At 62.3% G+C, this 14,615-nt stretch overlaps 1 protein-coding gene across 2 annotated transcripts in view; it reads left to right on the top strand.

Moving 5' to 3' along the window:
• The window catches only part of SPEN (spen family transcriptional repressor), a 49,591-nt gene extending 37,693 nt beyond the window's left edge, over positions 1-11,898 (top strand). For both annotated transcript variants that reach the window (XM_053281424.1, XM_053281425.1), the window contains 5 exons: positions 1,564-9,382; positions 9,827-10,234; positions 10,502-10,696; positions 11,027-11,185; positions 11,624-11,898. In XM_053281424.1, the coding sequence (XP_053137399.1) occupies positions 1,564-9,382; positions 9,827-10,234; positions 10,502-10,696; positions 11,027-11,185; positions 11,624-11,755 (8,713 nt within the window). In that variant the 3' untranslated portion in view covers positions 11,756-11,898. The remainder of the gene's footprint in view (positions 1-1,563; positions 9,383-9,826; positions 10,235-10,501; positions 10,697-11,026; positions 11,186-11,623) is intronic.
• The last annotated feature ends 2,717 nt before the right edge of the window (positions 11,899-14,615 follow it).

The raw sequence follows: 14,615 nt of genomic DNA on the forward strand, positions 1-14,615 counted from the left end.
GATCGGGGCTTGCAGGGAGCTTTCAGACTGGCCTGGGTCCTCTTGTGGCAGGCGGTGGTCTGATGGCCAGGGGCGCTTCTCGTAAGCGGAGTGTGTGGGCTTCAGACAGACTCGTGGGGAATCAGTCTAGTAGTGGCTGCTAGTCACTATGGCGGGGGAGCGGGTCTGGTGGCAGCAGGCATGACTGGTCCCCTTAGCTCAGCAGGGTCCACCCTGGCTGCAGATGAAGGGGAGACTGGAAGTGGGAGCAGCACTGTCAGACACTCCCTTCAGGGGATGATGGAGCCACTCTGGGGAGAGCATCTGAGGTCCCCAGTTCCCTCCCTGGCGGCAGCATCTCCAGATAGGGCTGAGAGAGACTCCTGCCTGCAACCTGGGAGAAGCCGCTGCCAGTCTGGGTAGACAATCCTGTGCTAGATGGACCAAGGGTCTGACTCCGTCTATGGCAGCGTCCCATGTTCCTAGTCCTGATGACTATGGGCTGTCTCCCTGTCTGGGGGCAGGATGCCCCACATCCCATTTGTAGGGGGGCCGGGGAAGATCTCCTGCTAGCATTGTGGACTGCCCAAGGCCTCTGGCGGGCCACTGCGGGAACCAGGCTGCTGGACTCGATGGGCCCTCTTGGGCCTGATCCAGCAGGGGCTGAGAGGGAGCCTCCGGCCACACCGCACTCTCCGGATGGGGTCCTACTTCAGGCGGGTTCCTGTTGGGCAGCTGACACTGGCAGCTAATTGAATTTCCAATAACTTCCATAAACTTGGTTTTTCAAAACCTGCGTAAGGAAAATCAGAGGCTATATTAAGCCTCGCTCCCTTCCCTAGGCAGCTTAAATGTTTACATTCAAGTCGAATGTGAGTGTTTGGAACTGGAGTTGCCAGTGAAAGGTGCCAGTTTGGACTTTTGCCTTGAGGAACCACTCATTTCTCCTCAACTTATTTCCGGATGGAAATAGATTGTGACTCTGTTGTTGCCAATTTGTTTATCATTTTTTAAAGTAGGCATTTGCATAATGCTCCTCCATTGCCAGGAATTGGATTTTGGCAGGCAGGGACAGTTTCAGCTGAAACTGAATCAACAACCAAAACCCCCCACCAAAAACCCCAAACCACCACCCAGAACCCTGAAGTGGTGGGGGGAGGGCTTCAGATCGCGTTGCCCCTTGCTCTGTATTTGCCTAGAGCTGTGAAGGGTGTAACAAGGACGGCGGCCCCAGGGCAGTGGCCTCTGGCTGGCTGCACTCTTGTTCCTGGAAAAGGCCCGTCGATGCTTGGAGCTGGCGAGGGGTGCGGAGATCTGCCCTCTCCTTGCATGGTGCTCCTCCGAGCTCAGCCCAGTGGCGGGGGCACACTCTGCCCCCTCCTCGGCTCCACGTGGGAGGCTGAGGCTGGAGCTCGGCCCGTTGCCGGAGGAACCCTCCCCGTGGCAAGGGTGGTGAGTGGAGGCGTGGGGCCCTAAGAGGGCCAAAGGGGGACCCTGGGGCTGCATCCCCAATGGTTCTCTCTCTGGAAAGCTGCCCTTGAACTGGGGAGAAACTGACCTTTTTGATGTCCTTGGCTTTGGCAGAGATGAAAGAAGAGGCTCTTATGACTACGCTGCTGACCGGACTTACTATGAAGCTGTCAGAACACCCGGGACGTATCCTGAAGACCCTCGAAGAGAATATCCAGCCCGTGGCAGGGAGTTTTATGCAGACTGGGACCCTTATCAAGGAGACTATTATGACCCACGATACTATGACGACCCACGGGAATACAGAGACTACCGAGGAGACCCTTATGAGCAAGACATAAGGGAGTATAGCTACAGACAGCGGGAGCGGGAGCGCTTTGAGTCGGATCGTGACCGCGACCACGAAAGGAGGCCCATTGAACGGAGCCAAAGCCCCACTCATTCTCGGCGACCACAGAGCCCGGGAGTGTCTCCATCACAGTCAGAGCGGCTGCAGAGCGACTCCGAGAGGAGGATCTACAGTCGGTCGTCCGAGCGAAGTGGGAGCTGCAGTTCACTTTCTCCACCACGCTACGATAAGCTGGACAAAGCCCGCCTGGAACGCTACACGAAAAACGACAAACCAGAAAAAGAGCGTGCTTTCGAGCAAGAGAGACTTGACAAAGACAAGCGCCTGGTGAGGAAAGAGAAATCAGACAAACTTGAGAAAGATAAAATGGAGAAGCAAAAACGGAAAGCAAAGATCCACTCCCCCAGCTCACAGTCTTCTGAGACGGATCAAGAGAACGAGAGGGAGCCCAGTCCAGAGAAGCTGAAAGGCGGCAGCGGCAGCAAGCCCAGCCGGGAGAGAGCCGACAAAGAAGGGACTGCTAAGAACCGCCTCGACCTGATGCCCTGTGTGGTGTTGACGCGGGTGAAGGAGAAGGAAGGGAAAGTGATCGAGCAGCCTGTTCTGGAGAAGCTGCGGCTGAAACAGGAGAACGAGGCCATCAAGTCTCCCTTGCTGGAGCAGAAGATCCAGGTGTCCCAGGTGGAGCAAGCCAAGTTGGAACCCTTGAAACTGGAGCCTGTCCGGACGAAGGTGCCCAAGGAGAAGGTCCTCGCCAGCCACGTGGAAGTGGTCGATAAAGAGGGGAAGCTGAAGCCCAAGAAACACCTGAAGGTGGACCCGTCCAGTGAAGTGGCGAACCCAGTCGATCTCGAAAAGCTGGAGGCTCGCAAGAGGCGCTTTGCCGATGCCAACCTGAAGCCTGACAAGCAGAAAATGGACACCAAAAGGAGTAGCCAGGAGGATGAAGACTCACGGGTCGTCTTGAAAAAGCAGCTTGATGGGACAGCCGAACCTGAAAGGAAGCCTATGAGAAAGGAGATGCTTAAAAGGGAATCCAAGAAAATCAAGCCAGAAAGATTTCCTACTGTTACAAGTCCCAAAGATGCTCAGGAGCCTGCCAGTGTGTCTGGGGGGCTAGTCTTACGGCCCAGTTTGGAGCTGCAGGCGCGGCTGGGGGAGCCAGCTGATGAGCCAGGGGGTGAAACCCCCGAGATCCCCTCGAGGAAGGTCAGCTTAAAACTGCAACACAAACACACACAGCCGCTAGATGATCACAGTGCAGAGAGAGAGGACCCACGCAAGAACTATAGCAGTCTTCCTGAAGAGATGCCGGACCACAAGCCCGGGCAAGAGAAGTCCCAGTCATCGGATATGGAGGAGAAAATTCCCATTGACATCGATCACACGCAGAGTTACCGGAAACAAATGGAGCAAAGCCGCCGGCTAAAGCAGCAGCAAATGGAGATGGAAATCGCCAAGTCGGAGAAGTTTGGCAGTCCAAAGAAAGACCTGGACGAGTACGAAAGGCGCAGCCTTGTGCACGAAGTCGGGAAGCCCCCACAAGACGTGACAGATGACTCTCCTCCAAGTAAACGGAAGAAGTCCGACACTTTTGATTTTGAGATTAGCACCAAGCGGGAGAGAAACTACAGAAGCTCTCGCCAGGTGAGTGAAGATTCTGAGCGAACCGTCAGCTCCCCCAGCCTCAGACCCTTCCCGTTCCATGAGGAGGAAGAACTGCTGGAGTCCCCAAGGCTGATGCCTTTGAAAGAAGCCAAAGAATCGCCTCAAACAGAGGACAAGGGGCCTGCCTATTCGAACATGGCCGCCATAAGGGAGGATTCTCTGAAGTTCAATCCCTACGATTCCAGCCGAAGAGAGCAGATGGCAGAAATGGCCAAAATGAAACTGTCCTCACTGAGTGCCGAGGAGGAGTCGAGCCGGTGGGACTCGCAAGTGAAGGCAGAGCCGGGCCGAGTGGAGATCAGCTTCCCCAGCAGCATCGTCAAGAGAGATAGTTTACGGAAGCGGTCGACCCGGGACCTGGAACCAGGAGAGGTGCCTTCCGACTCAGACGACGATGGCGACCATAAGCCCCACTCTCCTAAAGCCGCCTCCTTGCTGGAGAGCTCGAGGCTGTCTTTTTTATTAAGAGACAGGGAGGAGAAGCTCCGGGAGCGGGAGGAGAGGCTGCCGAGCTCCTTGGAAAGGAACAAGTTCTACTCCTTTGCGCTGGACAAGACCATCACGCCCGACACCAAAGCCCTGCTTGAAAGAGCCAAGTCGCTCTCATCGTCCAGAGAGGAGAACTGGTCTTTCCTCGACTGGGACTCCAGGTTTGCGAGTTTCAGGAACAACAAGGACAAAGAGAAAGTGGACTCTGCGCCAAGGCCCATCCCCTCCTGGTACATGAAGAAGAAGAAGATCCGGACGGACTCCGAGGGGAAGCTGGATGATAAGAAGGAAGACCACAAAGAGGAGGAGCAGGAGAGGCAGGAGCTCTTCGCCTCCCGCTTCTTGCACAGCTCCATCTTCGAACAAGACTCGAAGCGCCTGCAGCATTTAGAAAGGAGAGACGAGGACCTCGACTTCCTCCCTGGCAGGCTGTATGGGCGGCAGGCCTCTCTGGAAGGCGCCAGCAGCCTGCCTGACTTCCTGCCCGAGCCGGTGGTGCTCTTCCATAGCCGGTTCGTTGAGCTCACGCGAATGCAGCAGAAGGAGAAGGAGAAAGACCAGAAACCCAAAGAGGCAGAAAAGCCCCAGGAGGACAAGGCCAGTCGGCCCAAGACGCCAGAAACGGCCCCCGAGAACAGAGAGCTGGAGCAGAAACCTTTGCCATCAGTTGGTCCCGCAGCACAAGAGCCAGTGCTTGCCACGCCGGAGAAAGTGGCCGATGAGAAGTTGCCAGCCGAGATGCCCACTGGGAGAGAAGAGAAGCTGCCGGAACCTGGCCATGGAGCTGAAGAGCCGAAGCCGCTTCCAGAGCTTGCTCTGGTTAAAACGGAGCCACCAGAGCATCCTGAAGCACCACCAGTGACGGAAGGGAACAAAGACGGTGCTCTTCCCACTGCAACTCCCGCGGAGGACACTGTGCCTGGGGAGCACCCTTCATACCTGGACACCAAGCCACCCACCCCTGGCTCTTCTTTTTCCCAGGCAGATATTGGCACAGATCCGGAACCTGAAGTAGCCTCGCCTCCTCTCAAACTGGCAGCCAAGTCCGAGGAAATGCCTGAGCCCCAAGAAGAGAGTGTGCCACCGGCCACTGGCCCAGAACCCGCGGCAAGTCAGAAAGCGGAAGCTGCCGCCGAAGCTCTGCCTCTAGTTTCTGATACGGAGATGGAAGCCGAGCCCCCCGTGGTAATCAAAGACAAAAAGTCATACAAGAGCAAACGGGCCAAACCAGCCCCTGTCCAGCCTGCTGTGGCCAGTGTGGCTGAGAAGCCTGTCACGAGGAAGAGCGAAAGGATTGATCGTGAAAAACTGAAGAGGTCAGGCTCTCCCCGCGGGGAGGTGCTGAAGCTTCTGGAATTGAAAGTGGAGGCGGAGAAAGTTTCGAGAAATGCCGCCAAGTCTCCCAGTGCTGCAGCAGAGCCTGAAATTCCAGAGCCGAGCTTGCCCGTAGGCCGAACGAGGCGCAGAAACGTGCGCTCCGTTTATGCGACCACTGGAGACCACGAAGGGCCCTCTCCTGTTAAAGATTCCGTAGAGGTCACCAGGGCCACGCGGAAGAGAGCCGAAAGGGAGCCATCAGACGCTCCCCCCACTGCTCCCACGCCTCCCAGAAGGGGCAGGCCTCCAAAATCACGCCGCAAGCCTGAGGAGGAAATCTCTCCTACCAAGACAGAACCCATGCTACAGGAGGCAGAAGAAGCAGAAGCCAAGGAAACGGTGGAAACCCCTAAACCTGTGGAGGGGTGGCGGTCGCCCCGATCCCAGAAGCTCTCACACAGCCATTCTCCAGCTGCTAGTGCTCCCCAGAGCAAGAAAGGGAAGAACGAGCCCAAGGCCGAGAGCTCGGCAGAAACGGAAGAGCCCCCCGACCTGCCTGGCCGAGGACCAAACGCCCTCGAAAACAAGCCAAAGGCAGACAAGGAAACCCTCGGGAGCGAACAGAAACGAGATCAGAAAGAGTCCGACGTGGACCGGAATGCACCTGAAGCCTGCCCGGTTGAGACGGCGGAAAGGAAGCCGGTCCTGGAGAAAGTTACCAAGTCCAAAAGGGGAAGATCCAGAAGTATCAAGGCTGTGGATAAGGTCTCCTTGATCAAGAGCCTGAAAAACGTTGAGATCCGGCTCAATGTGGATGAAGTCAAAGGTGCTCTCCGGCCTAGTGAAGAGGACATGGAGCCCCTGCCAGCCTCGCCTCCCAAAAACAAGAGCCCCCAGAAGGAAGACCAGGTGTCACCCCATTTTGCAAAGCAAGAGGCAGGAGACCCCTTTCAGGAAGCGGAGAAGGCCGAGGCAACGCAGTCTCCGGGAGCGGATCAGTTGGCCAAGCAGATTGAACTGGAGCAGGCTGTGGAGAACATCGCCAAGCTCACGGAGAGCCCAACCATTGCGGCCTACAAGGAGCAAGCGGCAGACGTGGCAGAGGTTCGCCCGGAGGAAGAGGGGGACAAGCCTGCCCATCAGGCCAATGAAACGGAGCTGGCCGCAGCCATTGGATCCATCATGAACGATATTTCTGGAGAGGCAGAAAGCTTTCCCGCTGCCCCGACATACCCGGCGGATTCGGAGTCCGAAATGCCCACAGAACCGCTGGCCCCACCGCCCCCGCCGCCCCCACCTGTGCGGGAGGAGATGGAACCCGAAACAGACCAGGCGGTCAGCAATATCCTGGAATCGGAATCGGCTGCTGCCGAGGCACCCGTGCCGCCAGTTCCCGGGTCTGCAGAGGGCAAGGAGGCCGAAGTGAGCTTGAGCGAGTCCTCCAACTCGGCACAGGAAGCAGAAACCCCGCAGGAAGCAGACGCGTCTCGGAAGGAGCGAGGCCGCCAGAAGACGGCACGGCCGAGGCGGAAGCGCAGCACGAGCAAGAAGGGGGACGCCGTTGAGCCCGAAAGAGTCCCGAGCAAGGCTCCCGGTGCCAGCGAAGTGAAAGGGAAGCCCGGGGAAGCCACCAGCGACGCCAGCAGCCTGGGCAAGGACTCGCCCCCAGCCTCTGCCCAGCCGGGAGCTGCTGACACAAGCCGGACTCCAGCCCTGGAGGCCACCTCCCATGAGCCTGTTGCAGAGAGCAGCCCCCTGCCCAAAGCTCTTGGCCCCCGGGACCTGCCGTCTCCCTTGGTTCCTGTCGACGAGGTGAGCCAAGCCGGCTGCAAGCGGCGGCCCTCAAGCGACAACGCGCCGGCCACTCCGCCGGCTCCTGCAGCCCAGCTGCCCGTGCCCGTCGCTGCCGGCCTCGTGCCTCTCCACTCCAGCGCAGCCAAGGTGACCGAGTGGATGGTGAAGCACGAGGAGGCCCGGGCCCGCTCCACCCCGCCTCCGGCTCTGCCCCCGGACACGAAAGCATCCGATGTGGACATCAGCTCCAGCACTTTGCGGAAGATACTGATGGAGCCCAAGTACGTGTCTGCCACCAGCATGGCCCCGACGCACGTCACCCCAGCGATCGTGGAGCCTGTGAGCACCGTCCGCGTGGAGGAGGCCCCGCCGCACGCCCCGGCAGAGGCCCTGTGGCCAGGCTCCGACGAGAAGCCCGCCGTTCCCATCACGAATGCTTTGGACCCTCCGGTCGCAGAGGCCCCGGTCTTCCCCGAGAAAGAGAAGATGGTCGCTGTCATCGCACCCAAAGCCACCTCTGTGATCAGCAGAATGCCCCACAGCATTGATCTGGAGGAGACCCCCAGGATCACCCTGGTGAAGCAAGCCCCCCCTCCCCAGACGTGCCTGGTGAATGCGCTTTCGCCCAAATACAAGCAGCAGAGGCCAGGCACCAACGACAACAGCCGGTTCCATCCGGGATCCATGTCTGTGATTGAAGACAGCCCAGCAGAGACTGGCTCCAGCCCAGGCCTCCGCGTCAACACTTCGATCGGGGTCGTCCGGCTGAGCTACTCGGGACAGAAGACGGAAGGCCAGCAGCGGATCGTTGCCAAGATTAGCCAGATCCCCCCCGCCAGCGCCGTGGACATTGAATTCCAGCAGTCTGTGTCCAAGTCGCAGATAAAGCCAGAACCCCTGGGCCCCTCTCAGCCAGCCCCCAAGGCCACCCAGCCCCCTGCAGGCTATGGGGGGGTGTCTGCCCCTCCGTCGCTGGTGCTGGGCCCCCAGCAGTACAGCCCCTCCATTAAGCAAGAGCGCAGCAGCCTGGAGAAGCCCGACCTGGCCCACCTCGCCGCCCAGGCGCCCGCGGCTCCCTCCGGGCCGGTGAAAGTCCTCGCTCAGGCCGCCAACACTCCCTCCATCCTGGTCCCCAACCAGCTGGTGCTCTCTCAGAGCATGGCTGCCACCAGCAAGAAGCTCCCCGAGCCGGCGGCCCTGAAAGCCGAGGGCAAGGCTCTGCAGCCGGCAAGCCTGAGCCCCGGGCTGGGTCCTCACCACCCTTCCTTGCCCGGCAAGATGCACCCCGAAGCCAACCACGTGAGCGTGGGGCCCGGCGGCCCGGCCGAGCGGCCTGTTCCTCACCTGGGGGCCACCAAGCAGGAGCCGCTCTCTCCCCGGACCAGCGGGCACTCCCCGTCTCCCTTCCCCAGGGGGGCTTGCCACTCGGGGGGCCCCTCCTCCCCGGCCCTGGCGGGGAGCAGCTCCCTGCTGGGCATCCAGGGCTCTCCTTGCCCGGGGATCCCCGTGCCGCAGTACATCTCCAGCATGCACCCGGAGCAGTCGGTGATCATGCCGCCCCACAGCGTGAGCCAGACGGTCTCCCTGGGCCACCTCTCCCAAGGGGACGTGCGGATGAATACCCCTCCGCTGCCCGGCCTGCCCTACGCCATCCGCCCAGAGGCGCTCCACTCCCCCCGGGCAGCCCCGCAGCCGCAGCGCTCGAGCACCCCCCAGCCGGCCCCCCTCCGCGAGATGGTCCTGCCGCCCCAGCACGCCTCGGAAGAAGAGATGCACTACCACCACCCCGTCTGCCGCGGCTCGGCCCCCGTGCAGTCGGACGTCCTGGTGATGCAGCCCGACTACCGCATGCATGCGGCGGGCCTCCGGCTGGACCAGTACAGCGTCCCTCGGGAGGTGAGGATGATGATGCACCCCCACATGGCGGCCGTGGGGGGCGACCACCATGCCGAGACGCGGCAGTCCCGCACCCCCGAAGGGGGCCGGTCGGCGAAGACCCCGCCCGCCCCCAAGACGCTCCAGGCGGGCAAGGAGCCGCCCAAGGCGGCGGAAGGCAGGCTGGCCCACTCGCCCCACAGCGAGCCCCGGCTGCTGAGCGGCCAGCTTCCGGGCCTGCCTCTGGCGCAGCCGGTCGTCGTCCCTCACGGGGTCCAGCTGATGCACCCCTCCGGCAGCTCCTTCCACGACTACCGGACCGCCGTCTACAGCGACATGAGGAGCTACCACCCTGCGGCCGCTGCCGCTCAGCTTGGCCACCCCCAGTTCTCAGGCGCCTCGCCCATTGGGCTGCCCACCCGGAGCATGACCCCCTCCCAGGTGAGAAGCGGGGCCCCCGAGCACCTCTGGGGCGGGGGGCCCATGCTGGGGCTTCCTGCTGGTCTGTGTGCATCTCGCCTGCCGCCCCCCCCCCGAGACGCGTGGGTGTCTCCTGGGCAGAGGAACGGGAGGTCGGGGGGGGTGCTGAGGAGGAGTCGCGGAGGGATTAGGGGCTGGGTGGGGGCTGCCGCGAGGGGCCCCACGGCAAGGCAGGCGCCCGAGGCTGGAGAGGCTGGGCCATGCTGAAGGAGGAGGTGGGTTGGGCTTGTGAGCGAGGGGCCCCCCTGCCCTCCGGGTGGGAGCTGGCTTCTGCTGCCCGGGGTTTGCCCAGGGTCCCGCGGCAGTCGCTGGCGCTCTCCCTGCGAGGCGGAAGGGTGCCCTCCTGCTGCTGCTGCTCCTCCTGGCACCCAGCGCCACCGCCGCCCTCCTCCTCTCTCCTGCCAGGGGCTTCCAGAAGGGGACCACTCGCACCCCAGCCAGCCAGCACAGCACAGCAAGACGCCCCAGCTCTCCCAGGAGCCCAAGGGGGGTGCGCAGGCGGCAGGCGGGCCCGAGCAGGCGCTGGCCCGGCACGCCCAGCAGCTGGAGCCCCACCTGCACCTTCCACGCAGCAGCAGCAGCAGCAGCAGCAGCAGCCAGGCGGAGGCAGGCCAGACCTCCTACCCGTCCCCCGTGGCCGTCTCTGCCAAGCAGGAGCTCCCCTCCCCGCATCCGGCCCAGGTGCAGAAGCCGGCGCTCTTCCTCCCCTCTCCGGTGGGCCCTGCCGGGGTGCCTCCGGGGCTGCCGCAAGACCCTCCTCCTCCTCCTCACCCGGTGCCTCAGAGGCCGGTGGACATGGTCCAGCTCCTGACGGTGAGTTTCGCGGGCATTTGGGCTCCCTGCGGGAGGGAGGGCTGCAGAGATCCCGTGTGAGCCCTTGCCCTGGGGCGGGGAGCGTATGGCCTCCGGAAACGTCCCGGGCCATCAGTTGCCTGGGATGATGCCCCCTGGCCCTGCTGTGGCGGGGGGGGGGGGCGGCGCTCTCCCACTGGGCAGGGTGGGCTCAGCCCCTCTCCCGCCCGCCCGCCCGCCCGCCTTGGGGGTCTCTGGCCGCTGCCGCTCACCTGCCACCCCCCGCAGAAATACCCCATCGTGTGGCAAGGGCTCTTGGCGCTGAAGAACGACACGGCTGCCGTCCAGCTGCACTTTGTCTCGGGCAACAACGTCCTGGCCCACCGCTCCCTGCCCGCCCCGGAAGGAGGGCCCCCCCTGCGGATTGCCCAGCGCATGAGGCTGGAAGTCTCGCAGCTGGAGGGCGTGGCCCGCAGGATGATGGTGAGTGGCCGGGGCGGGGGGGCGGGGGGGCGGCCTTTCGGGAGCCCCTTCGGTGCCCCAGCAGCATTGGAGCTTCCTCGGAACTGACCAGGCCCCCCAGAACTCTGGGGCAGGGCTGAGCAGGGCAGGATGGGTTAGGGTGCCCCCCCACCCCGGTCTGCAGCCTGTCCCCATCTTGAGATGGTTGCAGGAGACGCCACTGTCGAGCTGGAGACCCCGTTTCCCCTTCCCCACCTTGCTGGAGGTCCAGCCTGAAGAATATGCTGGTGATGATACCCCCGAGCTTGCCCCCCGCCCGCCCCCACCCACGGGCGCTCCTTGCTCTTCCAGGTGGAGAGCGATTACTGCCTGCTGCTGGCCTTGCCTTGTGGGCGCGACCAGGAGGACGTGGTCAGCCAGACGGAGTCGCTCAAGGCGGCCTTCATCAGCTACCTGCAGGCCAAGCAGGCCGCGGGCATCATCAACGTGCCGAATCCCGGCTCCAACCAGGTACGGGAGGGGAGGGGGCTGTCCCCACCGCCGCCGCTCCTCTGGTGGTGGAGGCCTCACTCGGGCTTCTGCCTGGCCGCTGGGCATCATCGGCTAGAAGGCGTTGTCTGACCATGGGCAGAGTGCATTCCCTCATTGCAGAGCAGCTGCGGGCAGCCGGCTTGAGCTGTTCCTTTTGGAAGCGCAGGCAGCTGCTCATTCTGCTGGACGGTGGCTTCAGAGGCCCTTGGATGGATCTCACTGGTGGTGGGGGTGGGGGTGGGGGGGCTTCTAGTGGCCCCAGCAGCAGCAGCTTCTGAGGCAGCAGGTGCTTGGTGGGCGACCTTGGGGGACAGGCGGGCCTTGGCCACGGGCGGCAGCAGCAGCAGCAGCAGCCGCTTGCCCAGGCGGAGGGCCGGCTCGGGGTCACCCTTTCCCCCTTGGGGTTCTCTCTTCCAGCCCGCCTACGTCCTCCAGATCTTCCCGCCCTGCGAGTTCTCGGAGAGCCACCTCTCGCGCCTGGCCCCAGACCTCCTGGCCAGCATCTCCAACATCTCGCCCCACCTCATGATTGTCATTGCATCGGTCTGAGCTGCTGCTCTTCCCTCCAAGGCCCGACCGCAAAAAAGAGAGAGAGACGGGGGGGGGGGGCACGGCGGAAGGAGCTGGGCCCTCTGCCCCCCACCCCGCTCTCTGGCCGGGGGGCGGCCCCACCGCCCTGTATGTTTACATTTGGCTTTAGCAAGGATGCCGGACCGCGGAGGCACACTCAGTGAGGCAGACTGGTCCTGGGGCTGGGTGCCTCCTGGGGGGGGCGGGGCGGGGCGTGGGGGGGAGAGTAAAGGAAGGCTATTTTTTTTATTTACAAAATAAACTTAAAAAAAAAAAAAAAGGAACCAGAACTGCCTTTGCACTAAATTAGTGACTTTGGACCTTTGCACAGTTGAAGACTTGTTGTGGTGTTCCGGATGGATGTCGACACACACACACACACACGAGCTGGTGTTGTGGACTTGGCCAGCGCAGGGCCTGGGAACTTCTGCTCCGGGCCAAGGAGCACCACCGCCCCCCCCCCCGCCTGGGGATGCTGCAGCGGCCTCTTCCTCCTCCTCCTCCTCCATCTGGGATGTGCCGCTCACCCTGAAGCGAAGAAGCGAGACGCAAAAAGGGAGAGCCGTTTCCCTTCCTGGCGGGCGGTGCAGGACTCCGTGGGTGTATATAAATATATATATATAAATATATATATATATAAAAAGAAAGTACTGACTTTAAAAAGAGATCTGATCCCCACAACATTCTTTTTTTTAATCTGTGCCAAAAAATGTGTTTTCAAAGAAAATTATTTTCCTACTCAAACTTTGTATCTGTCACCCATTTGTAAGTGCGCTTCATTGAGACATTCAGCCCCCCCCTCCTCAGCGCCCCGCCATGTGGAAGTGTTATACACTTGTGCAGACTTTTTATCGCCCTGCCCTGCCCTGCCCCCCCCCCCACAATTAATTTATGGAACTTTTCTCAGCGCAATTTTGTTTTGTGTGTCCATTGGATTACAAACTTTATTAAAAAATACAAAACACGCGCGTCTCGGCTATGGTGTGCGTGTGTGTGTGTTTGCGCACGTGTGCAGGGAGTGGGGAGGGGGCTGCCCTGCCCGTTTGCACATCATCTGGGGGGAAGCCAATTAATCTGGTTCCGTTCCACTGCTTGGTCAGGATTAATCTTTTGTGTGCTGCTGTTCCCCTCCCAGCTGGCAGAAGTCCGCAGCCGGAAGGGGAGCCGTCGGAGCAGGAGCAGGAGCTGCCGTGGGCCAGCCGCTGGGCCTTGTGGGCCGGCCCTTGATGGCTGCCCAGCCTACTCAGGAATGCCCTTCGTAGGGGCAGGGCGTGGGGTGGGGGGCTTCTTTTCAGCCCCTCAGCAGACGCTCCCTTCTGGGCTCTGCAGGATGCTTGGCGAGACGCAGCCCAGCCCACCCTTGCCGTTTCGAGAGGGCAGCCGGCCCCAGAGGGTGTGAGCAGCCCGCAAGGGAAGCCCCACCGCAACGTGAGTCCAGCAGGCGGGTGTGGGGGAGCCGGGTGTGCGCAGCCCGGGGCCCAGGCCTTGCGGTGGGCTGCCCGCCAGGAGGAGCTCCACGCAGCATTCTTCTGCGGGGAGGCCTAGGAGACCCTGGCTGCCTGGGGAAGAGCCGGTGGGTGGGTGGCCCTGAGAGGCGCCCCCCCGCCCCGCCCCGCCCCAGACATTCCCACCGGGCCCCCTCCCAGCCCTCCTGTGGCGGAGGAGGAGGAGGGCAGCAGCAGCGCCCCCTGCTGGCGAGAGGCAGGAGAGAGGCGGCTGGCCCAGCGGACGCTCCGGGAGTCCTCAGGATGAGCAAGTCGGGAGGGGCAGCTTTGCAAGGTCTGGGAAAAGGAAACCCACAAGGAGGGGGAGGGGGTCAACCTCCGTCCTAGACTGAGGACTGAAGGGAGTGGGGTGGCCAGCACCTGCCCTGTTCCTCTCCCCTTTTTTGGACAGAGTCGAGCTTCCAAGCGGTCTGGCCTGGCTTGACCCTTGGGCCGAAGAGACGGGTGTGAAGCCGGCTGCAGGCACAAGGACAGGATGGGGAGCGCCCGGCCCGGCAGCGGCACATGCGGGAAAGGTCTGGGTGTCTTCGTGGGCCCCATCTTGGCCCAAGGACAGCAGCTGCCGTCGCTCCAGGGCGAGCCTCGGCCAAGCCGGTCCCAGGCAGCGTCTGCAGGCAGGACGGGGAGAGACTCCGGCCGGGAGCCTTGGAGCGCTGCTGCCAGTCAGAGCAGACAGTCCTGAGCCGGTGGCTGAGCGGCCCCTCTGAGGCTGCACTGGCAGAGGCAGAAGTCCTCGTCCCACTGGGACTCCGGCGACCTGGTCAGGGCAGCCTGGAGCAACTGGAATGGATTCCGAGAAAGCGATCGAGGAGGTGAGAGGTCTGGAGTCGCGATATTCTAACGCGCTGTACATGTTGAAAAGGTTTTTCGGGTTGTCTGTCAGGCGTCCAGGAGGGAATGTCTGCTCAGTCTTCGTCATCGTCACGTCCAAAGCTCACTGCTTCGAGGGCTCAGCATCCGTTGAGCCACTGGAAGAACAGCCGGGCGGGGGCTGGGGGGGCCGGGGGGCAGAGCCTCTGCCCGGCCTAGGCAGAAGGGCCCGGGGCTCCATCCCTGGCGGCAGCAGCATCTCCCCGCCGAGAGAGGCCAGACTGCGGAGCTGCTTCCAGTCAGAGTGGAGCTCGCGGGGCCCAGGCGGCTTCCTCGGCTCCTCCTCGCCCACTTGCTCGCCCTAAGAGTCCAAGCCCGTTTTCTGTCCTGCCAGATGTCTGAGAAATGCCCAGGGTCCACTTCCCTGGCGGCGGCAGCAGGGGGCGCCAGAGGCACACCGTGCTGGGCAGTGCGGGCGGGGCCAGTGGGCGGGGCACTCCAGGCTGGCGCGGAGTCTCCCTGGG

The sequence above is a fragment of the Hemicordylus capensis genome, chromosome 16 (genome assembly GCF_027244095.1).
Source record: "Hemicordylus capensis ecotype Gifberg chromosome 16, rHemCap1.1.pri, whole genome shotgun sequence".
NCBI classification, from domain to species: domain Eukaryota; kingdom Metazoa; phylum Chordata; class Lepidosauria; order Squamata; family Cordylidae; genus Hemicordylus; species Hemicordylus capensis.